Here is a 27816-nt window from a genome sequence, read left to right as displayed (position 1 = left end):
ACTTGAGCTGTTTGATCTCTGTTGTAAAGAACATGCAGGGACTTGAAGTTGTTTATTACAGGAGTGCAAATCATGAACAAAGGTGATGATTCTGTAAGGACGTGGACGTTGGGAAAACTGTACATTTTGCTAGTAATTTCAACTAAATCACTTTTGATTTAGGGAAGAACAATTCTTCCATGCACATGTAGATCGGGGTAACTGAAAAGTCAACACCTGTTCAAGTCTGAATTACTTCAAAAGCTGTTGGAAACGTTGAACAAAGACAGATGTTTCTAGTGGTAACATGGTTATATTTGTGTGTGCAGCTATGCATATATACACTTCAGGTCATAACCTAAATGAAGTGCAAGCTAACGGTCATTTGGGAACATAAGCATCAAGTAAACATCCCTTGATATACATCAAGGGTACTCACAGGTGCCTGATCTCTTTACAACCTCAATAAAACCTTCACCGATGTGCTTGAACAGAAAAGGCCAATATCTTTATCACATGTAACATTGTAATCTGTGGTTTCCATAACAACGTCGCAGACATTCGGAAGTCGTTGAACAAGTCGGTAAAAACAACGTCTACTTCTGTCTGCACCTTGCAAAAGTCAGAGGTCGCTCGTTTTTTAAACGTTAACTAAATAAAACAAAAAAACTAGCAAACTGCTGATTATCCAATTTCTATTGGGCTTAGCAGTATGGAAGAATGATAATATAGTATTGCGTTTTACTTATCTGATATGGGACAACTTGAAATCAGATAGAAAAAATGTAACATTAGAAAAGTAGCAAAGTACACAATAACTGAAATTTTGTTAATTACATACTTAAAAGTATGTAATTAACGTTAAATCATTGTACAACTGAGTGAAGCATTGTCCACACATTAGACATGAATAAAATATATTACATGAGTATAGCTTAAAACTAATCTAATAAAACTATGTTCTTAACACATAATGAATATGCAGAGTTGATATCATGGTAATATCGCTGTACTTATCCGTTTTAAAATCGTGGTTTATCCTTGTACTTATCCGTTGTAACATGCATGTATAATGTAAATGTCTAGTTCGTCCTGAATGCTACACACATCAAGTCACTACTAAATATCTATAGAACCGTTCATGATAATGATTTTGTCTACACAAATACATAATACAAACATAATTCAAAAACGATCCTTGGCCCTCCTCATTACCTCCTCACTAGATTGTGAGGAGGATGACAGTAAGGACAGCCCCAGCTAATGTACGATACACAGGCTCTACTATTTGGGAACCAGATACATCACATATCAGATCTTCAGGATTGATATCTGTAAGCTTCTGCCCAAGCAGACTATCAGGTTGGGAGCAGGTTATCTGGTTTTCAAAAGGGTAAGACCCGTTCATCCTCAGTCTAAAGTCAACCATCCTACAGTCACACTGCCAGGGGTTGTTCTCAATGTTTACATCAGAGATTGAAGAAAGTTTGTCATAGGCCGCAGTCGGAAGAGTTGTCAGTCGGTTATGGTCAAGGTAAAGAACAGAAATTGTTTGAATTTGTGACACAACGTCAAAGGGAAACATTGTGATGTTGTTGTGAGATAATTTGAGGTCTGTAAGTTGCAGAAGATTTGCCAGTAAGTTGGGTGGAATGGTTGGGATGTGATTATTGTGCAGATGCAAGTATATGAGTTGCGGTGTTGAATTGAATGTTCCAGCCTGAATATCAGCTATATCATTAGAGTTTAGTTCAAGCCTCTGTATGTTTCCCAGCCCGGTGAACATGCCTGGTTTAAGGATTGTTAACTTGTTGTCATACATGTACAAGGTTCTCAGTTGTGATGTTGGACTGAAAGTTCCAGCCTCAATATCACCGATGTCATTGTTGCCTATATAAAGGTGTTGCAAGTTTCCCAGGCCTGTGAACATGTCAGATCTGAGGCTTGCTAACTTGTTGTTCTGCAGATATAATGTTTCAAGTTGTGGTGTTGGATCGAAAGTTCCAGCCTGAATGTCACTGATCTCGTTACTGTATAATCGTAGTTCCTGCAAATTTCCCAGGCCTGTAAACATGTCAGATCTGAGGCTTGTTAGCTTGTTATCATACAGACGCAAAGATACCAGTTTTGCAGTGGAACTAAATATTCCAGCCTGGATATCATTGATCTCATTATTGTACAGTAGAAGGGTATCCAAGTTTCCCAGCCCTGTAAACATGTCAGATCTGAGGGTTGTTAACTTGTTATTAGCAAGAGCCAAGGTTGTGAGTTGTGGTGTTGAATTAAAAGTTCCAGCCTGAATGTCATTGATGTTATTACTATATAGCCGGATCTCTGTCAAGTTTCTCAGCCCTGTGAACATGTCAGAGCTGAGGATTCTTAACTTGTTGTTATGTAGAGACAGTGTTTGTAGTTGTGGTGTTGAATTGAAAGTTCCAGCTTGAATATCACTGATCTCATTATTGAATAAGTTAAGGGTCACCAAGTTTCCCAGACCTGTGAATGCGTCAGCTCTGAGGACTGTTAACTTATTGAAACCCATGTGCAAAGCTGATAGTTGTGATGTTTCATTGAAAGTTCCTGTCTGAATTTCACTGATGTCATTGTTATGTAGATTGAGTGTCTGTAAGTTTCCCAGCCCTGTAAGCATGTCTGCTCCGAGGTTTGTTAAGCGGTTGGTGGAGAGTACTAAACTGGTCAAGTTTGACAAGTGATAGAAAGTTTGGTTGCTGATTGTGGAGATATGATTTGCGTTTAGATTTAAAGTTTCTAAGCTCCTATAACGTGAGAAATCCGACTGACTTAAGGCTGTGATTCGATTGCTTCTCAAGTTCAGGTCAGTGATAGTCGTCGGTAGGTCCTGTGGAACGCTGGTGAGGCCCCGACTGCTGCAGTCACAAGCAGATGATGTACAGCTGCAGTTAGCTTCCGCTGATCCCAACACCTTCAGGATGATCAGGAGGAACATCAGCCCACCTGGCAGCGTCTTAGCCATGATGCTCTCCCTGTCAATGTACAAGATTAGGGACATATGATTAGTAATCATACTACAAATATAGAATGCAACACGGTGATGCGAAATATACACCGTGTGAATTTTATCTTTCATATAGGGGCCAGCAAACACATATTTCAAAATAAATGCAAAATGTGACAGAAGTTGAGTACATTTACATTGTGCACATCTCTGTGTAAGTTACCTTCCCTAAAACATAAAACTGTCGCACACCGTTTCTAGCCTATCCCTTTTTAATAATTCTAACTAAACGTCCCTGCAGTTCCAGACCAGGCTGCTAGGGGCCCAAACATCAAAAGCTGTCACCAAAAAAATCAAACCCATAACATGCTCAGGACAAAAGATATAAAACACAGAAGTTCGGCTGCAATACCAAGGACATCCGCCAGGAGGCCCCAAAGCGCCTTTCGCTCCTAGCGGCCGACCCGACGGACACTACCCCCTAGGGGTGGGGGTCATTAACCGAGAGCTTGTGTAAACACAGGCTAGTTGACCGAGTTTCTGACGTGTCCATGCCTCAGATGGTAGCCGCAGTAGAACCGTTTTTAGTGTTTTAATCTGGCTTTCTTAGGCTAAGTTTACACACGCATTTCCATGCAGACTCGGGGTGTGCAACGAGTGTACTTGGAAATGCGTGTGTAAACCCAGTTTTAGAGGGTTGACGTTACCTGGATACTGCTGACGTGAAGACTGACAGCTGTCGGACACAACACAGCTTGGCTTGTGATCTGCACAAAACCAACAAGAGTTCCACGACCTCATATCTCCATGAACACTTCTATTCATGCAAATGACTTACACATTTGCATAATACACGCTTGGTCATAAACACCTTTATCTAACTTACACATGTTGCAATATTGACAGTCCTATAATTTTCCAATGAGATGAATTATGTTTTTTGCATTAATTATGCAAATTAGGAATTCATTTGTATAATTGGTATCTGTTGATGCTCCACTTTCCATGAACTACATACGTTACATGTATTTGAGTCTGATAATGAAAGACACTGCAAACATAGATTTTCCTCATTAGCTATGCAAATTAAGTCACAATTAGTATAATTTGTTATACATTGTGTATATCTCTGTCTAAGCTACCTGCATACTAAGTATCATATTGACAGTCCTATAATTTTCCAATTAGATGAGATATGGTGTTTTTGCATCAATTATGCAAAGTATGAATTTATTTGCATAATTGGTATCTGTTGATGATCCACTTTCCATAAACTACATACGTTACATGTATTTGAGTCTGATAATGGAAAACACTGCAAAAATAGATTTTCCTCATTAGCTATGCAAATTAAGTCCCAATTAGCATAATTTGTACTACATTGTTTATATCTCTATCTAAGCTACCTGCATACTAAATATCATGGAAATCCGTTGTTCCTTTGTTCAGTTATTCTCCTTAGAAGATTTTCACAAAAACGCCCCTGCAGTTCCAGAGGAAGCTGCTAGAGGGCCCAAACCTACACCACCTCTTTATTACATCACAAGCTATCTGCCACCAAAACATCAAGTCCACAGCACGTCCAGGTCAAAAGATACAAAAATTGAAGTTCTGCTGCAGTACCAAGGTCACATACCAGGGGGCCAAAATCGACCTTGAACTTCGGCTTCAGAACACCTGCACACATACCAAATATCATCGTAAGCCATCAAGAGGTTCTTGAGTTATGCTGACTACAGTAGTGCGGAAACACAAATAGACAAACAGACAGACAGACAGACAGACAAACAAACACACAGACACACCCAAAACTATATCTCCATTTTTCATGGAGATAACAACAAAGGGGCACTTATCAATCGTTAGTTTTGCCTGATCAAAATCTTTTGGGGATCATAATTCAGACTCGAGATAATGACTACAATGACGTCGTAGTGATCTCACCAAGTCATGTTTGGCAAAATAAGGGGAAACATCTAGTTTTGTGACAGCTACCCTCCTATAATAACATATCAAATGTATAGCATATATATTGCACACAGCAAGTTACATGGTGTCTCTCTGCTCCTACACTGAAAGCTTCAAGTACCTTCAAAGTTTGCCCCGTGACGACTTTCCCTCGAAGACAGTCAGAACTTCTGGTACAGAAAGACTTGGAGAAATGTCTTCTCTCCTTGTATCTGTTGAGCGTGCTGAATGTCTTGACTGCACTGACCGTGTTGGTCTATCAGAATATGTGCTCTCTGTCCGCCGCGGTTTGGAATATAACGTGAGTACTTCCGGGTTCTGTCCGCGCGCTTGCGCAGTAGTTAGTCCCGGGGGATATCCAAGAAACCATGGGAGGGGGGTACCCCCCGGGTAGAAACCACCGGGGAATATCCCAGAAACCACCCTCTATCCCAGAAACCACCCTCTATCCCAGAAACCACCCTCTATCCCAGAAACCACCCGGAGGATATCCCAGAAACACACACACACGCGTACACATACACATACACATACATATTACAAATTTTGTTAACGCAGTACTATGTCATAGTCTTTTTGATCCTTTATAGACTGACTGACTATATATATACCCACACATACACAAACACATACACACACACAGGGACACATTACACATACACATACACACGCACACACACGCACCCACGCACACACGCACACACTATAGAATATAGAGTTGAAATGTTAACATCTGAGTGGCTTATCCTTGAACTAACCCATTGTCACACACACACACAGTGACACACACATACACATTACACATTACACACACACATGCACACACACACACGCACACACGCACACACACACTAGAATATAGAGTCGAAATGTTAACATCTGAGTGGCTTATCCTTGAACTTACCCATTGTAAGATTAGATACATTCATGACGTATGCATTTGCCTGAATCACCCTGAATCTGAAACACATCAGGTTACTAAAATCCTTGGAACTTTCCCTCTATCTTACAGAACAGATCATGATGATGATTTTGACTATTCACAGATGTATGATACAAAAATGTTGTCTTATCAACACCCGTGAAGATATGAGTCATTTCAGTAGAGCTGCTGATGATGAATGCTTTATTGAGTACACACACAAACTGAGAGAATGCCAGTTGGCCAAGTGGTATTTATTTAAGAACTTTGAAAACAAAAAGAATGCTACAATCATCTGACGTCGTATGTACATGAATACACATTCCCTACTGCTTATCTAGGATGACAACTTAACCTCAAACAAATACGATGATAACCCTACATTATATTGAGTAGACTTAGCAGAGTTAAACCTGTACAAGTGACAACCTCTACATGCATGACATAAGGACCACATGGCCATTGATATACAGTCCAACCTGTACAAGTGACGACCTCTACATAAGGATCACCTGGTCATGAATATTCAGTCAAACCTGTACTAGTGACCACCTCTACATAAGGACCACCTTGCCATTGATATACAGTCAAACCTGCACAAATGACCACCTCTGCATAAGGACCACCTGACTTGATAAGTGTCATGGTGCGGTTCAAAGTTTCCCCTGTTGACCCTTGGCCCGGCTCCAGTCATGCACTAGATTATGAGGAGGATGACAGTCAGGACAGTCCCAGCTAGTGTACCATACACAGAGCCTACATAAACACGTTGGGCAGCAGATACGTCACATATCAGGTCTTCCGGATTGATATCTGTAAGCTTCTGCCCAACCAGACTATCAGGCTGGGAACAAGTTATCTGGTTTTCAAATGGGTGGGACCCGTTCATCCTCAGCCTAAAGTCGACCATCCTACAGTCACACTGCCAGGGGTTGTTCTCAATGTTTACATCAGAGATTGACGAAAGAATGCCATAGGCAACAGCCGGAAGAGCCGTCATTTGATTGTTAGCAAGGTCGAGAAAAGAAATGGTGTGAATTTTTGATGACTCGTTAAAGGGGAACATTATGATATTGTTATTAGACAAATGCAAGTATTGCAGTTGGGGTGTTGGATTGAAACTTCCAGCATGAATATCAGCTATATCGTTAGAGTTTATTTCAAGCCTCTGCAAGTTTCCCAGCCCTGTGAACATGCCAGATCTGAGGGTTGTTAACTTGTTCTGATACATGGACAACTCTCTCAGCTGTGGTGTTGGATTGAAAGTTCCAGCCTGAATGTCACCGATCTCATTATTGCCTAGGTAAAGGGTCTCCAAGTTTCCCAGCCCTGTGAACATGTCAGATGTGAGTCGTGTTAACTTGTTGTTATTCATGGCCAAAAATGCCAGTTGTGGTGCTGGGTTGAAAGTTCCGGTCTCAATATCAGTGATGTCATTATGGTAAAGATGAAGTGCCCACAAGTTCTCTAGCCCCATAAACATGTCCGCTCTGAGGATTGTCACTCTGTTAGCAAAAAGCCAGAAGATGGTCAAGTTTGACAAGTGATAGAATGCCTGGCTATTGATGGTAGAGATGTGATTGGTGTCAAGATATACAGTTTCTAGGCTCCTGTACCGTGAAAAATCAGACTGACTCAAAGTTGTGATTGCATTATGCCCCAAGTCCAGTTCCGTGATGGTTGTCGGCAGGTCCTGTGGAACGCTAGTGAGGCCCAGACTGCCGCAGTCACAGGCAGCGGATGTACAAGATGAGCTGCAGTCAGCTTGCGCCATTGTCAACGTCCCCAGCAGGACAAGAACGGACATCAGCACACCTGGTAGCTGTTTATCCATGACGCTTCCTTTGTCCTACAACAACATCAATGATATTTGCTTCTTAAGATACTATCAGACTGCTACATTTTTGTTTTGTTTTATGATACGTTTTTGCAATAAATGTTCATATAAGACAGGAATGAAATCCATCATAAAAACTTTTCATGTTTATCTAGCATCTAAATGATCAGCCTTAGAAAATTGTATAGATTATATGTGTATTATGTGTATAGATTAATTAGTTCATGTAAACTGCATCTTTGTTATATATTTTGCCTGACCCTTACCTCTTCCCTCATGTCCTCAATGAAAAGCGGCCTGCAGGCCGATTTGAGCCTCTCATGAATAACTAAAGGTACAAACAAAAGAGAGGTCAAAGCATGTGATGTTTACATGGCACCCGGGGGAGCCACCAGCTCAAATTTCAAACTATAAACGCTAGGACAGATAAATACAAATGCTCATTTTCCCCTCGCACCATTCACCAGTGGAACACTCCGCCTGGCACGGTTGTGACGGCTCCCACCGCTGTGTCGTTCCGTGCCAGGCTGGAGGCCTGCCCGTCTTAGCCCGGGACCTCAACTCCCCCCTCCCCTACTTTGACCCTGAAGGGGCCAAATAAGGGTAATCCAATGCGATGATGATGAACATACTACTGCACACGCTGTGCATAAAACTAACCTTTTCGAGGCAAACTCTAAACTCAAGTTTCCGGACACCTGTTCTTGCCAAGAGAGGCCTAGATGACTTCTTCGCACGTTCTAGCTGCCGTACTTGTGTGATATCTGCTATGTAGTTCCCTTACACGACAAACCGCAGTGACATAACAAGTCGTACTTGTACCTTGCCCTAATGGCGTCATGGCTGTTACGGTTACTTTGTTCTGGATGGTTAAACATTCACCAGTGTGTGTGTTCGCGATTGTACATAATAGTCGCAGCTCTGCAGAGACTATTAAACGCATTCCAAATACCATGTTTTTCCCTTGTTGCTATTCAGGTGAAACAGGTATCTGTCGACACCGGTACGACAGAACTTTTACCGTACTAGACTCTTCGCATTCTAATGTTGAATATGACATGTAGTTAGGAGATAAGAAATGTAGAAATGGTGGGCTGTTAAGTCAAATGCTCAAAGACCTAAGTTACGCCCTCAGACAGAAACACACTCACACTTAAACACACAAAAAAACACAAACATATACACAGAAAGGTGCATGTAAACAAACAAATAAACAAACATGACACACATGCACGAGAAACCATGGATAGTTTATGAGCTTAATCATCAGTTCACAAACATGAAGAAAATCCCATAATTTTCATCAAACCAGGATTCAACGTAATTGTCAGATCCTCTTATCATGAGATGGCTATCTAATCTCTATACTTGACATTGTATAAAGATTGTACATCATCTTTAGGATGTTCAGTCCTTTGCCTACATTACATACATTACATTACATACATGGAAGCAAGTCTCAGGGTTGACTGTGTGGTATTAAGGCTGGTTGTTTTATCTTGTCTGGCTTCTTGATATTTGGTTGGCTTTTCAGGTCTTCATTTATAGAGACTGGTAGTGACTGGGAGTGTCATGGCCATTGCTTGACTGATTCCCAGCCATTGCTAGAGACTGGAGGTTTTGTGGATCGTCGTAGCCGTTGTTAGAGGTTGGTATGCGTGCTCAGGTATATTCTATATTCTCACACACGGCAGCATTAGTTGTCCGGGGAGGGGGAAGCTCATTGTTAGGAGTGTTGTTTCTGTTGGGTGGTCTAAGAGTCTGCCTTCTAGCGGGCGGCCCTGGAACTGCGCCTCTTGGTCTTGGTCTGAGCTTACTTGGAGGGCACCACGTATTCGCAAGGTTCAAACTGTGAGGAAGCTGGCCGTGGGACATGCTGAGGGTTTCTCACTCACACTTGTGAGTTTCCCCTGTCAGACCACCTATTAGTTCTCACAGTGCGGTAGTTGTGGTGTTGATGTTTTTTAGAACAACAGTGTTTTCTGAACCTTCAGTAGGACTCTTGTTGTACCTCCTGCACCAGACTGTGAGAATGATGCCTCCAATGAGGAGTATACCTACTACTGAACCAAAGATGGCCCCAACGAGTACAGGCAAGGAGAAACTAGGGACAAATTCAGGTATCTGTAGAAACTGAACAACAAGGGTGGCAAATGCTGAGCCAGCGGGATTGATTGCAATACAGGCGTAAAGGCCCTCATCTTCGACAGTAACACCCCTGATAATGACAGTACCATTTGCATCAACAGTTACTCTCCCAACTGACTCAACAGTTGCATTCAGTCCAGATGGGATAATGACTGTGATATCTGGTGTAGGGATTCCAGAAGCTTCACAGACCAAAGAAAATGTTTCTCCTTGTACCAAGACATTGTTTTCAATCCTCTCAAAACTAAAAATAGTCGGCTTTTCATAGAATATGTCCTGGACATCAAGTGTGGCAAAGTTGGAGCCCACAGGACTTACTGCAATACAGAAGTACAGACCAGTGTCTGCTGCAGTGACATTGGTTATGGTGATGACACCATTCACATCTATAGTCACTCTCCCAACTGACGAAACGGTGACGTTCAACTCAGAGGGGAGAGTGACTGTGATATCTGGTGTGGGGGGACCTGAAGCTTCACACACTAAATAAAGAGTTTCTCCGTGTACCAGTAACGTATTGTCCCCTCTCTCAAATCTCACAATTGTTGGTTCTTTACAATCGAACATCAGATTTTCAGGATTGATGTCTTTTAGCATCTGCCCATGGAGGTGGTCAGGTTGGGAGCAATTTATCTGGTGTTCAAATGAATAAATCCCTGTCATCTTTAACCTAAAGTCATACATCCTACAGTCACACTGCCAGGGATTCTTCTGAATTCTCACAAGGAAGACTGGCATAAGTATGTCATATGCTACAGATGGAAGAGTTGTCATCTGGTTATTGTCAAGGGATAGAGCAGAGATTGTTTGAATGTTTGACAAATCTCCAAAGGGAAACTCTGTGATGTTGTTGTTAGATAACTGGATCGATCTCAGTTGCACTAGATTAGCCAGTAGTTTTGACGGGATAGAGGGAATGTGGTTGTTGGACAAATACACGTTCCTGAGGTCTGGTGTTGGATTGAAAGTTCCTGCCTGAATATCAATGATATCATTATCATATAGATAAAGGCTCTGTAAGTCTCTCAGCCCTGCTAACATGTCAGATCTAAGGCCCGCTAACTTGTTGCTTTGAAGGGACAAGCTTCTCAGTCGTGGCGTTGGAAGGAAAGTTCCAGCCTCAATGTCACTGATGTTATTAGACCATAGAATGAGGCTCCGCAAGCTTCCCAACCCTGTGAACATGTCGGACCTGAGGCCTGGTATTTGATTAGTGTTAAACCATATTATAGTAACATTCGACAAGTAATAAAATGCCTGGGTATTGATAGTAGAGATGCGATTGTTATCAACATATAAATCCGTTAAGCTCCTATACCGTGAGAAATCGGACTGACTCAAAGTTGTGATCTGGTTAGTTCCCAAGTCCAAGCTGGTGATGTCTGTAGGCAGGTCCTGTGGGACACTGGTGAGGCTCTGGTTGTTGCAGTTACAGAATGGGGATGAACAGCTGCAGTCAGCTTCAGCTGCTCCCAACACCGCAAGGATGACCAGGAGGAACATCGGCACACCTGGTAGCGTCTTAGCCATGATGAAATCTCTGTCACGGTACAAGATTTAAGAGAAGAGGGGCTAAGTACCATAGTATCTATACCTACGTGGTTGTACATTTTGCAAATGTCTTTGTGGGCAACATATCAATTATCAAAGACTATGAATCTGTGCAGTTATTGATCAGACTCAGTGCCTTGATAGTACTGTTGTGAACATGACAACTGTCATGCCATGTAATCCATACTTGACAAACGGAGGCCAAATATACTATTAGTTAACCCATACCTACATGATTGTACATCTTATAACATCATTTATAGATAATCCAACGCTTCTTCATATGACTTACGAATTTGTGCAAACTTTAAGATGCATTGCACTCACCTTGATACTAAAGCCGCGGGGATTGTACAGAAGTAGTCAGCCGGTATAGAGCATGTGCCTTAAACTGCTAAACCTGAGAAAAACAACGTTATCTTAAGTACAGGTCATCCACATGACCTAAGAGTACATATTATGTTATGGGTATTAATCGTTCCAGGTGTTCATTTTTGAAAAGCTGTTATTCTGTAAATAAGATTATAAGTCAATATTTTGGTCATACGATAGTAATACTAAAGGTTTCATTACTGTTTTAAGTAAATATATAAAGATCATTGGTATAATGTATAAAATATAACGTATCAGTATAATGAATTATCTTACAGCATTTGATGTTTACAACTGAATGCACATATAACGGAATGTAACTTTGCTGTACACACAAAACCATTTAACTTGCCTTCCAGACTGGACACTTTCTCGCTAGGAAGACTTCTAGAACTTCTGTTGTTGTTCTGTTGAATATCTTCTCTATGTAGTTCTTACACTACCTCGACAAACAACAGCGACTGAGCTAGTCAGCCTTGCACCTTGCACCTCATATGGCGTGGTTGATTTGCGTACCCTGATCTTGATGGTTAAACATTCACTACTTTTAGTAGTTGTAGCCCCGCACAGACTAAATGCATTCCAAATTCACTAAGTTTCTCTCCCTGGTACATATATTTGTAAAGCTGTGAAACAACTACTTCCTCTATTGACAGTGGTCAAGATAGACATTTTGCTTATATTAAGTACAGTAACCATGTAAATGCTGTGCATTGTATAATTATGTAGTTAGTAGAAATGCTCTCTAGATTTGTTGTTTATTCTTATTTCATCAGAATTCCCCCTCTCGCTTACCGAGTTAATGTCTGTGCGTGAACTCACATGCACACACACACACACACACACACACAAACACACACACACACACACGCACACACACACACACACACAGATATAAACGCGCACATGTATATACCTTCAAGAAAACACACACAAACAAAGATGCCTGTATCATGCCATTATGCATCAAATTCATAATCATCACAAAATAGTAACAAAATCTCACACCATGTTAACAAATATTTGTTTCCGATGGGGCACAGAAACATTTACTAAAGACTTAAGCTTATGAAACCGTTTATAGAAAAATGTGACAACATCTCAATAGAATTTCAACAGTAAACAATTAAGTAAACATACATTGTAAAACCTGGCCTAATCGCTGAAATGATTCTGGCACTGGAACCTTCATATAACTCCATATTAAAGCATGGTTGCACATTGAGTCTGTGGAACACTTGGTGGCTATTTTAACATTTGCAAGTCTATAGTTTGATCATCACATCTTAAGTCTGTGGGATATTCAGGCTGGTTGTTTAATCTAGCCTAGCTGTTTAGTGTAAAGGATCGTCAGTGTGCCCTTACCGTAAGGGTGGGCATTCGATCTTTTGGCTGGTTGTTCAGGTCTTTCTTAGAGACTGGTAGTGGTGTGGGCTATCAAGGCTATTGTTCTGTACATTCCCGGTGTTGGATAGAGACTGGTAGTGGTGCGGGGTACCATTGCCATTGCTTTGTTCAATCCTGGTGTTTGACAGAGGTTGGTAGTGGTGCAAGCTGTCCTCTGCCCCAGAAGCACTCGCTACACGGGGAGGGGGAAGTGGGGGTAAATCATCGTTGGGAGTGTTGTTTCTGTTGGGTGGTCGAAGGGCCTGTCTTAAAGCGGGTTGCCTTGGACCTCTAAGTCTGGGGTTACTTGGAGGAGGCTCTACGTCTTCGTAAGGTTCGAACTGGGAAGAAACTGGCATTGGGACGTTCTGTGGGTTTCGGACATTCAAGGATTCATTCATAGCTTGGGGATGTCTTGTTTGAGTGTTAGTTATAACAGTAGTTGTGGTGTTGGTGTTGTTAAAAACAACGCTGAAGTCTGGGCCTTTTTGAGGACTCTTGTTGTTCCTTTTGCACCAGATAGTGAGAATGATGCCGCCAATGATGACAGTGCCGGCTATGGAACCACAGATAGCTCCAAGGAGGACAGAAAGTGAGAATGTGGGAGCTGGTTCAGGTAGTTTTGAATGTGATGAAAAAGCAGAAACAGGTGGAGAGAAAGATGTCATAGAAGAATCAAGGTCAGTGCTACTTTTTGGGCTGTTTGAGGTTGTTGCAAGAGGGGCGGTCACTGATGGTATCGAAACAGTTGTGGGTGCTGCCTGTGGATCTACAACCAGGGTGGCAAAACTTGAGCCAGCTGCATTTACTGCAATACAGACATACAGACCAGCATCTGCTGCAGTAACGTTGGTTATGGCGAAGCTACTATTCCCTTTCCTTTCTGGCGCAACAGTCACATTGAGCCCAGATGGGAGAATGACTGTGATGTCTGGTGTAGGGATTCCTGAAGCTTCACAGACCAAATGGAGGATTTCCCCTTGTACCAATGGGTTGACAATACTCTCCAACCTCACAATTGCTGGCTTTTGATAGGCCAAATTTACAGACATTGTAGCAAATGTTGATCCAACAGTACTCCCTGCAATACAGACATACAGACCAGCATCTGCTGCGGTAACATTTGTTATCATGACAGTGCCATTGATCTGCCCAACTACTCTCCCAACTGACTCGAAAGTTACGTTCAGTCCAGATGGGAGAATGACTGTGATGTCTGGTGTGGGGATTCCTGAAGCTTCACAGACTAATTGGAATGTTTCGTCTTGTACCGATATCGTATTGCCACCTCTCTCAAATCTTACGATTGTTGGATCTTCACAGTTAGACATCAAATCTTCAGGATGAATGTCTATAAGCCTCTGCCCATTGAGATCGTCAGGTAGGGAACAATTGATCTGGTTTTCAAATGGATACAGTCCTGACATCTGTAGCCTAAAAGAAAGCATCCTACAGTCACACTGCCAGGGGTTGTTGCCAATGTTGACATCAGAGATTGATGTCAGGAGGTCATAGACTGTGGACGGAAGAATTGCCATTTGGTTGTCCTGAAGGTAAAGACGAGAAAGTCTTTGAAGTCTTGATAAATCTTCAATGGGAAACATTGTGATGTTGTTGCCAGACAAGTTAAGAGTATGCAAATTCGATAAAGGTACAAGTGAGTTGCGCGGGATTGTTTGAAAGCGATTATTTTGCAGGTATAGGAACGCGAGTTGTGGTGTTGAATCAAACGTTCCAGTCTGAATGTCACGGATCTCGTTACCTTCTAGCTCAAGCCTCAGTAGGTTACCCAGCCCTGTAAACATGTCAGGTCGGAGGATTGTTAACTTGTTCCAAAACAGGACCAAGGTTCTCAATTGTGGTGTTGAACTGAAAGTTCCACCCTGAATATCAGTGATGTCATTACCATTCAGCCGAAGTTCCGGCAAGTTACCCAGCCCTGTAAACATGCCAGCTGTTAGGATTGTCAACTTGTCGTATTCCAGCCACAAGCTTCTCAGTTGTGGGATTGGGCTGAAAGTTCCAGCCTGAATGTCAGTTATGTCACTATATCTTGGATGAAGGGTGTGCAGGTTTGCCAGCCCTATGAACATGTCAGATCTGAGGGTTGTTAATGCGGTGCCACCCAGGTACAACCTTCTCAGTTTTGGAGTTGAACTGAAAGTTCCAGCCTGAATATCAGAGATGTCATAGTTATAGTCTAGGATAAGTTCCTGTAAGTTCCCCAGCCCTGTAAACATGTGAGCTGTGAGATTTTTTAGTTGGTTAAGAAGAAGCGATAATGTGGTCAAGTTTGACAAGTGGTAGAATGCTCCGTAATTGATTGTGGAGATATCATTCAATGTAAGTTCTAAAGTCTCTAAGTTCCTGTACCGTGAGAAATCAGACTGACTTAAAGTTGTGATTTGATTACGTTGCAAGTCGAGGTCCGTGATTGTTGTCGGCAGGTCCTGTGGAACGCTGGTGAGCCGATGATAGGGACAGGTGCAGGAAGTAGATGAACAAGATGAGCTGCAGTCATCTTCTGCTGATCCCAGGATGACCAGAAGGAACATCAGCACACCTGGTAGCTTCTTAGCCATGGTGCACTCCCTGTCATGGTGCAATATCAAGGGCATTAAATGTTGTTTTAATCCATCATTCTAACAGAATGCCGTTCGTTTTGCTCTAGGTACATTTTGCATGGCCATTTTGAAGAGAACAAATACTCCATTTTTGCATAAACATTGTAAGTTTACAAAGTACATACCTTGCCAGTGTTGAAGTGAAAATCAAGGTACAAGGGCAGCTCCTATCCTGCACCTAGTCAAACCTACAAGGTAAAGGTAAAAATCCACTTCAAACACGGGTATGAGTATGCATGATCTATGAAGTTGCTTGTTATCTTATGAGGAAATAGAGGTCTTAAAATCTTTCGAACTGCTATCATTTTTTAATTGATGTTGCGACGAATGTACATATGAGCCAAGAGAAATAATCCAGTCACTTATACATGTAAAGCTACAAGACGATTTTTACATGGCACAAAATCTTTGTTCACACATAAAGCTAACCTCGCAAAGCAAGCAGGAAACTCGGGTTTTCAGTGTATGTTCTTGCCTGGAAGGCCTTGTGGATGATTTCTTCTCTTATGCTAAGTGTCGTGCCTGTGGGATGTCTGCCCTGTGTAGTTCTTACACTTACGTGACAAACAACAGCGGACTGAACAAATCAGCCTTGCACTTTGCTCATCATATGACATGGTTGATTGGTGTACATTGTTAAACATTAATCAGGACATGAGCTCGCTATCACATTTTCTACAGCCCTGCACAGACGAATCCATTCCAAATTGACGACATGGTTGTCTTGACTACATTGATCTGGATGGTTACGCATTTATCAGAATATGTGCTGACTATCACAGATGAGATTACTTTGTAGATATGTACAGACTTGTGCATTCCAAACTTACTAAGTTTCTGCTCCTGGTAACATACAGGGCTGGTATTTGCGATGCTTCTCAACAACTACTCCATCTATTGACATTGGTCAAGACTGTGTATTAAGCCCCATTCATTAAATACCGTATATGTAATGTAGTAGAAAAGTCTCAACACATACAGTCCACAAATACATGTACACACATTCATATACATGCAAACAAAAACACACACACACAAACACTCACAGAAACAAACACAAAAATAAAAAAACATGACAAAACACAATAAAACACAGCAAATAATACAATCATGTACATGTATTATGCAAAAAATCTATCAACTTTATAACCATCACAAAACCCTCTTTCTAAGGAATTGTTAGACTAGTTTCCTATGGGGTACAAAACATTCACTTACTTTTTAAGTTATGAATTAAAAAATTATGACAACTTAATCTCAGTAAAGTTTCAACCTTACAAATCAATATACATGCACAAAACAAAACACCTAATCAGCATAACACTTATGCTACTAAATCCTACAAAATACAGCATGAATGTGTATTTTTCTATTGTAGTATTCAACTTACATCTGATGGCTATCTTAACTGTTATAATGGCAGTCAAATATACATGTATAGGCTAATCAACACACAGTTATTGTTTTGTTATTCTGTGATTGTCAATAATAACGCATGGGCAGATGTTTTTGTTCCTGCAACTTTCTTGACATCGTCCATTACAATTTACAACAACTTTGATTTTCCCAAGTGCATTCTTCTTCTTCTTTTTGCAAGTGAAGGTTTTCAAGTCTACAAAAATGTTTTCTTCTTCAATTGTGAAGATGACGGTCCTCCTCTTGCACTATGGCATGAGAATGATGATCACAACCATGAAAAGCATACCAGCCACTACACCACAGACGGAGCCAACTAAAGCATTACCAGCACTTGCTTGGTTACACTCTGAGTCTGAGGTCAGATTAGCAGGACTGAGATCTTTCAGCATTTGCCCGTGGAATTCACTAGGCTGGGAGCAAGTGATCTGGTTTTCAAATCGGTAAGATCCCGTCATCTTTAACCGAAAGTCAACCATCCTACAGTCACACTGCCAGGGGTTGTTCACAATTCTTACAACAGAGACATTCGCAAGTATGTCATGTCCCACAGATGGAAGAGTCGTCAGTTGATTGTTATCAAGGTAAAACTCATTAATTTTTTTAATGCCTGACAAATCTTTAAAGGGAAACATTGTGATGTTGTTTTCAGACAATTTGAGGTCGCTCAGTTGCAGTAGATTTACTAGTAAGCTGGGCGGGATGGACTGAATGTGGTTTCTGGACAGATGCAAGGATTTGAGTTGTGGAGTTGGATTGAAAGTTCTGGCCTCAATATCTGTGATGTCATTATCATCTACATCAAGTGTCGTTAAGTTTTGCAACCCTGTGAACATGTCTGCTCTGAGGATTGTTAACTTGTTGCTATGGATGTGCAATGTCCACAGTTGTGGTGTCGAACGGTAAGTTTCAGCTTGAATGTCTCTGATGTCATTGTGTTGAAAGGGTTTCTAAGTTTCCCAGCCCCGTGAACATGCCAGGTCCGAGGGTAGTTAGCTTGTTATGTTGTAGGCCCTGGGACATATCTCTCAGTTGTGGCGTAGGAATGAAAGTTCCAGCCTGAATATCGGCGATGTCATTAAAGGATACAGAAATGTACCCCAAGTTTCCCAGCCCTGTGAACATGTCAGCTCTGAGCATTGTTAACTTGTTATTTTCCAGGACCAAGGTTCTCAGTTCTGGTGTTGGACTGAAAGTTCCAGCCTGAATATCGGTGATATCATTAAAGGATAGAGAAATGTACTGCGCATTTCCCAGCCCTGTGAACATGTCAGATCTGAGGTTTGTTAACTTGTTATGATGTAGGAACAACCACCCTAGTTGTGGTGTTGGATTGAAAGTTCCAGCCTGAATATCAGCAATGTCATTATAGTATACATGAAGGTATTGCAAGTTTCCTAGCTCTGTAAACATATCAGCCCTAAGGCTTGTTAACTTGTTGTTATGTAGGTCCAAGTATGTTAGTTGTGGTGTTAGGCTGAAAGTTCCAGCCTGAATATCAGTCATGTCATTATTGTATACCGAAAGCCAGTCCAAGTTTCCCAGCCCTGTGAACATGTCAGATCTGAGGGTTGTTAGGCCGTTATTGTGAAGATCTAAATCTGTCAAGTTTGACAAATGATAGAATGCTTGGCTGTTGATGGCAGAAATGCGATTGTCACTAAGATCTAACGTTTCTAAGCTCACATAACGTGAGAAATCAGACTGACTTAAAGCTGAGATTCGATTAAGGTACAGTTTTAAGTCCGTGATGGTTGTCGGCAGGTCCTGTGGAACGCTGGTGAGGTCTTGAGCGTAGCAGGTGCAGGCAGTGGATGAACAGGATGAGCTGCAGTCAGCTTCTGCCGTTGCCACATCCCCCAGGATGGCAAGAAGAGCCATCAGCACACCTGGAAGCCTTTTCCCCATGGTGTATACTAGTACCCTCTGCCCTAGTATAATATCAAAGACATTTGCTTAATACATATTCTATTAGAATGTTTCATTCTAGCCGCAGGTACATTTTTAATGATTCTAGACAAACCATTAATTATGAACCATATCTACTGTTACATGTTCACCCCTGATTATAAAGAAGCGAGGATAAGTCAAAGTCATGTAGTTTATAATTCCTGTAGTAATTTGACAATGTGTAGATGTATACTATTGTATACTATTTTGTTGTGACCTGTACTTAACCCAGTGGGTACATGCGTGCAATAAAGGTCTTCATTCAGTCATTCGATGATGATGCTGATTCATTCATTTTGCATGGTTCAATTTGCAGATAACATTTCTTTGCACATGTGACTGTAAGTTTGGACCCAAACATACCTTGATAGTGTTGAGATGAAGAGGAAGGTCAAGACTGATTAGCTGCTATACTGTAATTTGGTTGTCAAACCTGCAAGCAAACAAAATCAAGTCGGGTTTAATACATGTGTAAGAGTAACTATGTAAGACATTGTACGACTTTTGCTACTTATTAACTTTTGAATTAGTTTATCAATATTGCAATCTGGTTTGAATGACTTCACAAAAATACCATTAAATGATTATAGCACTTTGGCATTTGGTCTTCTAGTACTTAATATTCACAAAATTAATGTATGATGCCAAAGATATTTTATATCTTAACTTTGAAAGATTTAAGTCTCATAAATGGGCTTAGTGCTTACATAGGTAAATGCATGTGATGTTTACATGGCACAAAATCTCTGCCATGTACATGTACACACTTAAAACTAACCTCTTAAAGCAAGCTGGACACTCGGGTCTTCAGCACACTTCTTGCCAGAAAGGCTTGGAGTACTTCTCTTTTCTACTGTAGGTGTTAAGGCTGTTGGATATCTGCCCTGTGTAGTGCATACACGTACGTGACAAAAGCAGTACTAGTAACTGAACTAGTCAGCCTTGTACCTTGCACCTCATATGACATGGCTGATTGGCGTACCTTGGTCTGGGTGGTTAAACATTCACCAGGATATGTGCTCGCTGACAACAGCTGCGGCTCTGCACAGACTAATACATCCCAAAGTTACTAAGTTTCCGCCCATGGTAAAAAAAAAATTCTGAAGCTGTGAGGTTGTGAAACGATTCGTTGTCTATTGCCATTGGTCAGGACACACATTTAAATGCTGTACAATTATGTATGTGATAAGAAGACCAAAAAACCCTCTTGATTTAATCTAGTAGAAATTCACCTTCTATTTACCGTGTTTACACACACATGCACATACATACACACACACACACACATAATATATATACAGTCCATATGTACTGCAGCTGTATACAGTACAGACACATTGTACATTATACATAATATATTATATACACATACAAATGATACACGTGATAATGTGAACATACATTCACACGCGTGTGCATGTACCAAAAAACACCAAAACACAAGGAACACAACAAGTATGCATGTACAGTTATTGTAGAAGCCAGTTATTGCACAATGAACCAAAAGTCTCTAATTCTAAACCAATCATTACACTTTCAAAACTGTTAGCAACACCCTAAAAAATTAAACACTTAGTTACACCTTTTAACTCTCACATATTCCTTGCTTCAAAGTCATGCAGATGTTACAGAGAGTCTGAATTTGAGTCTACATGTACATGCAAGTTTACATTATTCCTAGACTAGTGTTATCAGAGAGGATCACCAAAAAAGAAGGTCTCAGACACTGTCTTGTTCTAAAGCAGTCCTTCATACAAAACTGTTAGAAGTATGGTATTACTAACAAATCATTTGTATAACTATACAGGACTATGTATTGTGCAAAGATTATCCTGTCAAGAATTGAAATTGAAACTGTAAGATTTACAGGATGGTACATTCATGGTGCACAGGGTTTCAGGGCCTGGCATGAAGCTGTTAATATTGTTGACCTTTACCCTTTTCTTCAAAATATCACATAATAAAGTTAAAGGCTCATAAATTGGTGTCGGCTTGTGATTCACAGCTAAGACATTGCTATATCTTGCTAACCAACAAATAACAGTAACAGGCATCCACTTCTAACGATATGTAACTGTACTAAAAAGGAAAAAAAAACTTGCCAAAAAATATTCTGCAACTCACTTTAGACTGCTCAACTAGTCACAAGTCATAATCTATATGCGGTTGATTGCTAATTCCTTTCAAAAACTGGACTTCGTCGTTTAGTTCATATTACCAACATAGATGAACTTGCAAGCTATGAAAACACCGTCTGATCAACAGTTACATGTACTATACAGAAAGAATTGCTAAAGGAGCAGTTGATATAGTTACTGTAACATTAACTGCTGTGTTACAAACAACACCAGGCCTGATGGTCCCCTTAGGTTATGAGAAAGATGACCACCATGAAAATCGCACCGCTTACTACACCATAGACGGAGCCAACTAAAACGTTGCCAGTATTTATTATTTCCTTACACTCTGAGTCTGAGGTCAGATTAGCAGGGCTGACATCTCTGAGCCTTTTGCCATGGAACTTACTGGGCTTGTCACAAACAATCAGGCTTTCAAAAAAATAATAAGGATCAGGGATCATCTTCAACTTGAAGTCAAGCATACTACAACACTGAAAGGGGTTGTTTTGAATACTTACATGTCCCCGTAAAGAGATATTTGCAAGTATGTCGTGTACCACAGATGAAAGAGTCGTCAGTTGATTATTGTCAACTCTAAAAGTACTAAGTGTTTGAATGCCTGACAAATCTTCAAAGGGAAACGTAGTGATGTTGTTGTTAGAAAATATGAGGTACTTCAGTTGCAGTAGATTTGCCAGTAAGGTGGACGGAATGGATCGAATGTGGTTGTTGGTCAGGTACAATTCACTGAGCTCAGGATTTGAACTGAAAGTTCCAGCCTCAATATCAGTGATGGCATTACGTTGTAGATGGATTTCCGTCAAGTTTCGCAGCCCTGTGAACATGTCAGCTCTGAGAGTGGTTAACTTGTTGTCATACATGTTCAAGGTTCTTAGTTGAGTTGAACTTAAAGTTCCAGCCTGAATGTCACTGATCTCATTATTGTACAGGCTTATGTACTGCAAGTTTCCCAGCCCTGTAAACATGTCAGGTCTTAGGATGTTTAACTTGTTGTTAGACAGGACCAAGCCTCTCAGTTGTGGGGTTGAACTGAAAGGTTCACCCTGAATGTCACTGATCTCATTATTGTCCAGCCAAAGGTCCTGCAAGTTTCCCAGCCCTGTGAACATGTCTGATCTGGGGTTTGTTAACCTGTTGCCAGACAGGACTAAGGTGCTCAATCGTGATACTGCACTGAAAACTCCAGCTGGAATCTCATTGAGGTAATTATTGCTTAGAGCAAGTGACTCCAAATTTCCAAGCCCTGTGAACATGTCAGATCTGAGGCTAGTTAGACGGTTACTGCCAAGCCTTAAATAAGTCAAGTTTGACAAGTGGTAGAATGCCTGGTTATTGATGGTAGAGATGCGATTGTCACTAAGATGTAAAGTTTCTAAACTCTTATAACGTGAGAAATCCGACTGACTTAAGGTTGATATATAATTGCCGTCCAGATCCAAGCCCGTGATGGTTGTTGGCAGGTCCTGTGGAACGCTGGTGAGGCCGTCATTATAGCAGTCCCAGGAATCAGGTTTCCAAGATTCTCTGCAGGCTTCCGCTGCTCCCTTCAAGATGACCAGGAGGAACATCAGCACACCTGGCAGCACCTTAGCCATGATGAAATCTCTGTCACGGTGCAAGATTAGGGACACTTTAATAGTTAGTAACCATAATGTTTTATACCCTTAGGCCACAACAAGATATTTCTGTGTTTATCATGACCTTCAGCACACTAGGCAGGCAGCTTACCCACCATGCACACTATGTCCTGTACAAAGATTCGCCTGAGATAATAAATTAATAATCATCATCATTATGCTGAAACTGTACTTTTTGCAATCCTACACATTATGAAGTTGTAGCTTGGACATATCTTCAACACTTAATGGGACTGCCTGTCACATTAAAGAAAAACAGGGTCATCAAGGCCCTTTCAAGAATGTCTTGAACACTTGGATATCTGAAGTTTCACTGTCATACCTCACTGATGCTGCACAAGTTGATTTCTCATGATTAAATTCTCCATTTACTTCTAATCTGGCAGTTTTAAATTTGACAAGCTTACATTCACTACGATGCCATTGTTGTCCAGACTTTCATATGAACACAGTCAAAAGAAGACTTGTAAGAAGTTTTTTTTTTTTAATAGCTTTTTTGAAGATTACGTGTTCTGGGTAGCTGATCCTTATAACATTTTCAGCTGCCTGTGCATCACAGCCAGCCGCAACTCAAACAGTTCCACTTGTACCTTGATCAACTCACTTATGGTATGACATGGTTGTCTTGACTACATTGATCTGGATGGTTAAGTATTGACCAGAATACGTGCTCACTATCACGTACAAATCCTACATTTTCTTCAAACATTAAATTTTCTAGCAATTAACGTTACTACAGTAGCTTCATTTATGTGTTGCAAAACTCATTAACATGTAGTTGAGGGGATACTACCATCTTCAGCAAATGACTAGTGCTAAGAACCAAACTTACCTTCAAGTTGGTAGAGATGTTGTGACGATTGATACAGACAAAACTCAGCTGCTACTTTGAAGTCTTTGAAGTCAAACCTGGAAACTATAAGAAAATTAAAATGTAGGTTTCTCTCAGAGATACACAATCATTATCTTTGTAACTATGTGTAATATAATTATTTTGTCATTTGGCCTTTTCTTGAGATCAATTAATGGCATTAACTTATGATTAAGTCAACTATGATGGGTAGGTTGAGTTCACATTGCACAACAAGTAACGTATCAATCTTAAAAAAGTGCTATTTTAAGTAAGAATTCTATGTACGTGAGGAACAAATCAAGAGTCTGATCTGTTTTATAAGAACTAAAAAGAGATCATTACTCGACCGTTAACATCAATGCATACCTGCAACTGGGACAAACCTCACCTGAAGAGTAAATTGCTGTGAAGATTACCAGCTGTTCATGGACTTAAGCCACAAAAAGGGGCGGTGTCTGGTCCTTAAACAAATAATGGGGTAACGTTACAAAAATATACCTTCTAAATGTAACTCGTCTTGCCTTTCTTGACAATGTTGCTGATATTAATTTCAAGAATAGTACCATCACCTTTATCCAAAGTGATCTGTATACTGAAAATACAACGCTTTCCAAGAAATAATCTAAATCTGCATCACATTTTCCTCACTGTAGCTTATGAGGAAGTGAAATTTTCCCCAATAAAATTTTTCCAAAAGCAAATATCCGTGAAAACAACCTAGTACCGTGTTCGCATGAGAGGAACAGAGCCTATTAGTAAGCTCTTAATTAATATGATACATGTACCTAAAACAATTTTTGGTCAGATATTAAGGGAAAAACAGTAAGAGTTCAGACCTTAGATATCAAATTTTAAGCCTAATAATCATACAAATGGTGCACATAAGTTACATGGTGTATCTCCCTTGCCTACACAAAAAGCTTACCTTCCAAGTTTGTCCGCAGACTTTCCTCTGAAGACAGTCAGAACTCCCGGCACAGGACGTCTTGGGGGGCGTTTTCACTCCTTGCTCCTGTCGAGCTTGAAGAATATCCACTCTGGGTAGCTGCACCTGCGTCACAACCTGCAGCAACTCAACTTGAACCTTGACCCATCAACTTTTGGCTTTTGGTTGGTTTGTGGACTCTGCTTTGAACTGGATAATTATCATGGTTGAATATTCACCAGGACATGTGATCACTACCACACACATTATCTATAGCTTAAACATATGCACACCCATACAGTACATACATGTAGTTACAAGCATACTTACATGCACTTACATGCACCCATACACACACATGCACACACACATACACGGTGTATGTGTGTGTGTATTACACGTATTCACAAACTCACAAACTCACACATACACACACACACACACACACACTGTGCTTGTAAAAACAAACAAAAAACACCAGACCAGATGCTCTTTCTTTGTTTGTTCAACCTTCTTGTAATGTCTATTAAAATTTACACAATGGTGTGTTTTCTCTTTAACTTTTCGACGTGAATTAATGTCTTCTTGGCGTTCAATCTCTTCACGTGTCAGGACTGTTTCCTTCTTCAATTGTGAACTTTCAAGCTATGAAAATAAATGTCTTGGTCAACACTTGCTACAGTAATACTTGCTACAGTTAAACAGCTGCTACAGTGCAACAGTTACTACAGTTACAGTCACCACTGTAACAGTGACAGTTGCTACAGTAACAGTACTAGTTGCTAACTGTAACAGTAACATTAGGTGCTGTGGTTGTTTGAAATAACACCTGGGCAGATGAGATGGTCATCCTCTTGCACTATGTTATGAGAAAGATGACAACCATAAGAAGAGTCCCAGCCACTACACCATAGAGGGAGCCAACTGAAGCGTTACCAGCATTTAGTTTTATACACTCTGGGTCTGAGGTCAGATTAGCAGGGATGAGATCTCCCAGCTTTAGCCCATGGAACTGACTAGGCTTGTCACAAACGATCCGGCTTTGCCAATAATAATCAGGATCAGGGATCATGGCCACCTTGTAGTCAAGCATGCTACAACACTGCCAGGGGTTGAACTGAATTCTCACACGGCCCTGTAGAGAGATGTTCACTAGAATGTCGTGTGCCACTGAGGAAAGAGTCGTCAGCTGATTACTGTCAAGGTTAAGAGAAGTCAGTTTTTGCATGCCTGACAAATCTTCGAAGGGAAACGTAGAGATGTTGTTCACGGACAATCTGAGCTCCTTCAGTTGCGGTAGATTTACTAGTAAGTTGGATGGAATGGACCGAATGTGGTTGTTGTACAGGTACAATATTGAGAGTTCAGGATTTGAACTGAAAGTTCCAGCCTTGATTTCAATGATTTCATTCTGGTATAGTTGGATTTCTGTCAAGTTTCGCAGCCCTGTGAACATGTCAGCTCTTAGTGTCGTTAACTTGTTGCTATACATGGTCAAGGTTCTTAGTTGAGTTGAACTTAAAGTTCCAACCTGAATGTCTCTGATCTCATTATTGTATAAGCTAAGGCTTTCCAAGTGTCCCAGTCCTGCAAACATGTCAGATCTCAGGATGGGTAACTTGTTCTTGCCCAAGGACAAGTCTCTCAGTTGTGGGGTTGAACTAAAAGTTCCAGCCTGAATATCACTGATGTTATTATTGTACAGTGAAAGGATTTGCAAGTTTCCCAGCCCTGTGAACATGTCGAGTCCCAGGATGTTTAACTTGTTGTTAGACAGGGACAAGTCTCTCAGTTTGGGGGTTGAACTGAAAGTTCCAGCCTGAATGTCACTGATCTCATTATTGTGTAAGCTGAGGGTCTGCAAGTTTCCCAGCCCTGTGAACATGTCGGACCTGAGGCCTGCTAACTTGTTGTAAGAGAGGTCCAGGGAGCTTAGCCCTGTTGCTGCACTGAAAACTATAGCTGGAATGTCACTCAATTTGAGATAATTTCTACTTAGATCAAGGGTTTGCAGGTTGCCCAGTCCTGTGAATATGTACGGTCGGAGGATTGATGGATGGTTACTGCTAAGATCTAACGTTGTCAAGTACGACAAGTCGTAGAATGTCTGGCTATTGACGGTGGAGATGCGATTGTAACTAAGATCCAAAGTTTCTAAGCCCCTATAAAGTGAGAAATCCGACTGACTCAAAGTTGAGATATAATTGTGGTCCAGCTCCAAGCCTGTGATGTTTGTGGGCAGGTCCTGTGGAACGCTGGTGAGGCGACGATCGCTGCAGTCCCAGGAATCGGGTATCGAAGATTCCGTGCAGTCTTGCGCTGCTCCACACCCCTTCAGGACGACCAGGAGGAACATCAGCACACCTGGTAGCTTCTTAGCCATGATGCAATCTCTGTCAAGGTACAAGATAAGAGGCATTTGTGAAGGTTAGACAGTAACGAGAATTCAAACTCTACAACTGGATAAAATTCAGAGATTTATTTCCGGCCGTTTCGAGTGACATCCATCACTCTTCTTCGGCGTCACTAGAATGAACTGGCAAAACGAACACAAAGTTGGTAATTCAAACTGGAAAAAATGGTTCAACATGTCAAGGACAATAACTCGTAAGAATCGTATGCAAATGTCAATAAAATGTAAATAATGTTAGGATAGTTCCTATGGTAAGACAACACCATAGGAACTGTTACTGTCCTTTGTGTTGCAAAGCTACATTTGACACTTATTGACACTTATTATTAGTGATCATACAATACAATAAGTAATGTTCATTGATCAGCTCGTTTGAGCTAACCTCATTACTTTAAAGGCAACCTAAGCAATATTAGGGCGCTGAAAGTCATATATTCAAAATCAATTTTTTTCTGATTTCTATCCATAGTAAGTTTAGATAACACTATCCCATTGTATATCGACCATCATGGAGCAAAAATGTGATGTCGTTGTGTGGTGGGAACTCATCGAAAATCTTGCACTTGGAGGCCAGTCATCATTTCAAATCTTCCGAACATGCACGATTCTGACCGATAAGTCCCGAACGCTTCTGAAGAAATAATCACGTGGTCATGGCTCAATGTGCTTGGGCATTGTGACGTCACGCGGCCGGAAGTTACCGAAAATTGTCGACAG

The 27816-nt window shown here is 40.9% G+C and overlaps 6 protein-coding genes across 7 annotated transcripts; all 6 read right to left on the bottom strand.

Moving 5' to 3' along the window:
- Nucleotides 1–17: 17 nt before the first annotated feature.
- Nucleotides 18–5293, bottom strand: LOC136445286 (insulin-like growth factor-binding protein complex acid labile subunit). The gene is made up of 3 exons (XM_066443205.1): nt 5046–5293; nt 3664–3723; nt 18–2984 (listed from the first exon to the last, which is right to left on the bottom strand). Exon 3 carries the CDS (start codon nt 2972–2974, stop codon nt 1202–1204), a length of 1773 nt encoding a protein of 590 aa, XP_066299302.1. The 5' UTR covers nt 2975–2984; nt 3664–3723; nt 5046–5293; the 3' UTR covers nt 18–1201.
- A 1218-nt stretch (nt 5294–6511) lies between these two features.
- On the bottom strand, nt 6512–11281 carry LOC136445449 (chondroadherin-like). Of its 2 annotated transcripts, none has more exons than XM_066443478.1 (2): nt 11169–11281; nt 6512–7695 (listed from the first exon to the last, which is right to left on the bottom strand). In XM_066443478.1, exon 2 carries the CDS (start codon nt 7678–7680, stop codon nt 6544–6546), a length of 1137 nt encoding a protein of 378 aa, XP_066299575.1. In that variant the 5' UTR covers nt 7681–7695; nt 11169–11281; the 3' UTR covers nt 6512–6543. The 2 variants fall into 2 exon arrangements, with proteins under 2 accessions (XP_066299575.1, XP_066299574.1); XM_066443477.1 differs by lacking the exon at nt 11169–11281 and adding an exon at nt 8344–8535.
- Nucleotides 9616–11361, bottom strand: LOC136445024 (chondroadherin-like). Its single transcript, XM_066442856.1, has one exon. It carries the CDS (start codon nt 11359–11361, stop codon nt 9616–9618), a length of 1746 nt encoding a protein of 581 aa, XP_066298953.1.
- A 6749-nt stretch (nt 11362–18110) lies between these two features.
- On the bottom strand, nt 18111–19097 carry LOC136445022 (leucine-rich repeat-containing protein 15-like). Its single transcript, XM_066442854.1, has one exon. It carries the CDS (start codon nt 19086–19088, stop codon nt 18111–18113), a length of 978 nt encoding a protein of 325 aa, XP_066298951.1. The 5' UTR covers nt 19089–19097.
- A 1762-nt stretch (nt 19098–20859) lies between these two features.
- On the bottom strand, nt 20860–23826 carry LOC136445333 (leucine-rich repeat-containing protein 15-like). Its single transcript, XM_066443293.1, has 2 exons — nt 23741–23826; nt 20860–22876 (listed from the first exon to the last, which is right to left on the bottom strand). Exon 2 carries the CDS (start codon nt 22864–22866, stop codon nt 21496–21498), a length of 1371 nt encoding a protein of 456 aa, XP_066299390.1. The 5' UTR covers nt 22867–22876; nt 23741–23826; the 3' UTR covers nt 20860–21495.
- Nucleotides 23827–25176: 1350 nt separating this feature from the next.
- Nucleotides 25177–27069, bottom strand: LOC136445332 (leucine-rich repeat-containing protein 15-like). Its single transcript, XM_066443292.1, has one exon. It carries the CDS (start codon nt 27067–27069, stop codon nt 25546–25548), a length of 1524 nt encoding a protein of 507 aa, XP_066299389.1. The 3' UTR covers nt 25177–25545.
- Nucleotides 27070–27816: the final 747 nt, after the last annotated feature.

The sequence above is a fragment of the Branchiostoma lanceolatum genome, chromosome 11 (genome assembly GCF_035083965.1).
Source record: "Branchiostoma lanceolatum isolate klBraLanc5 chromosome 11, klBraLanc5.hap2, whole genome shotgun sequence".
Taxonomy (NCBI): Eukaryota; Metazoa; Chordata; class Leptocardii; order Amphioxiformes; family Branchiostomatidae; genus Branchiostoma; species Branchiostoma lanceolatum.
Note: the sequence above shows the minus strand (reverse complement) of the source record. Positions and strands in the feature narration are given on the sequence as shown.

Coding starts and splice junctions, on each gene's coding strand:
- LOC136445286 (XM_066443205.1), bottom strand. CDS start 2,974: ATGGCTAAGACGCTGCCAGGTGGGCTGATGTTCCTCCTGATCATCCTG.
- LOC136445449 (XM_066443478.1), bottom strand. CDS start 7,680: ATGGATAAACAGCTACCAGGTGTGCTGATGTCCGTTCTTGTCCTGCTG.
- LOC136445024 (XM_066442856.1), bottom strand. CDS start 11,361: ATGGCTAAGACGCTACCAGGTGTGCCGATGTTCCTCCTGGTCATCCTT.
- LOC136445022 (XM_066442854.1), bottom strand. CDS start 19,088: ATGGGGAAAAGGCTTCCAGGTGTGCTGATGGCTCTTCTTGCCATCCTG.
- LOC136445333 (XM_066443293.1), bottom strand. CDS start 22,866: ATGGCTAAGGTGCTGCCAGGTGTGCTGATGTTCCTCCTGGTCATCTTG.
- LOC136445332 (XM_066443292.1), bottom strand. CDS start 27,069: ATGGCTAAGAAGCTACCAGGTGTGCTGATGTTCCTCCTGGTCGTCCTG.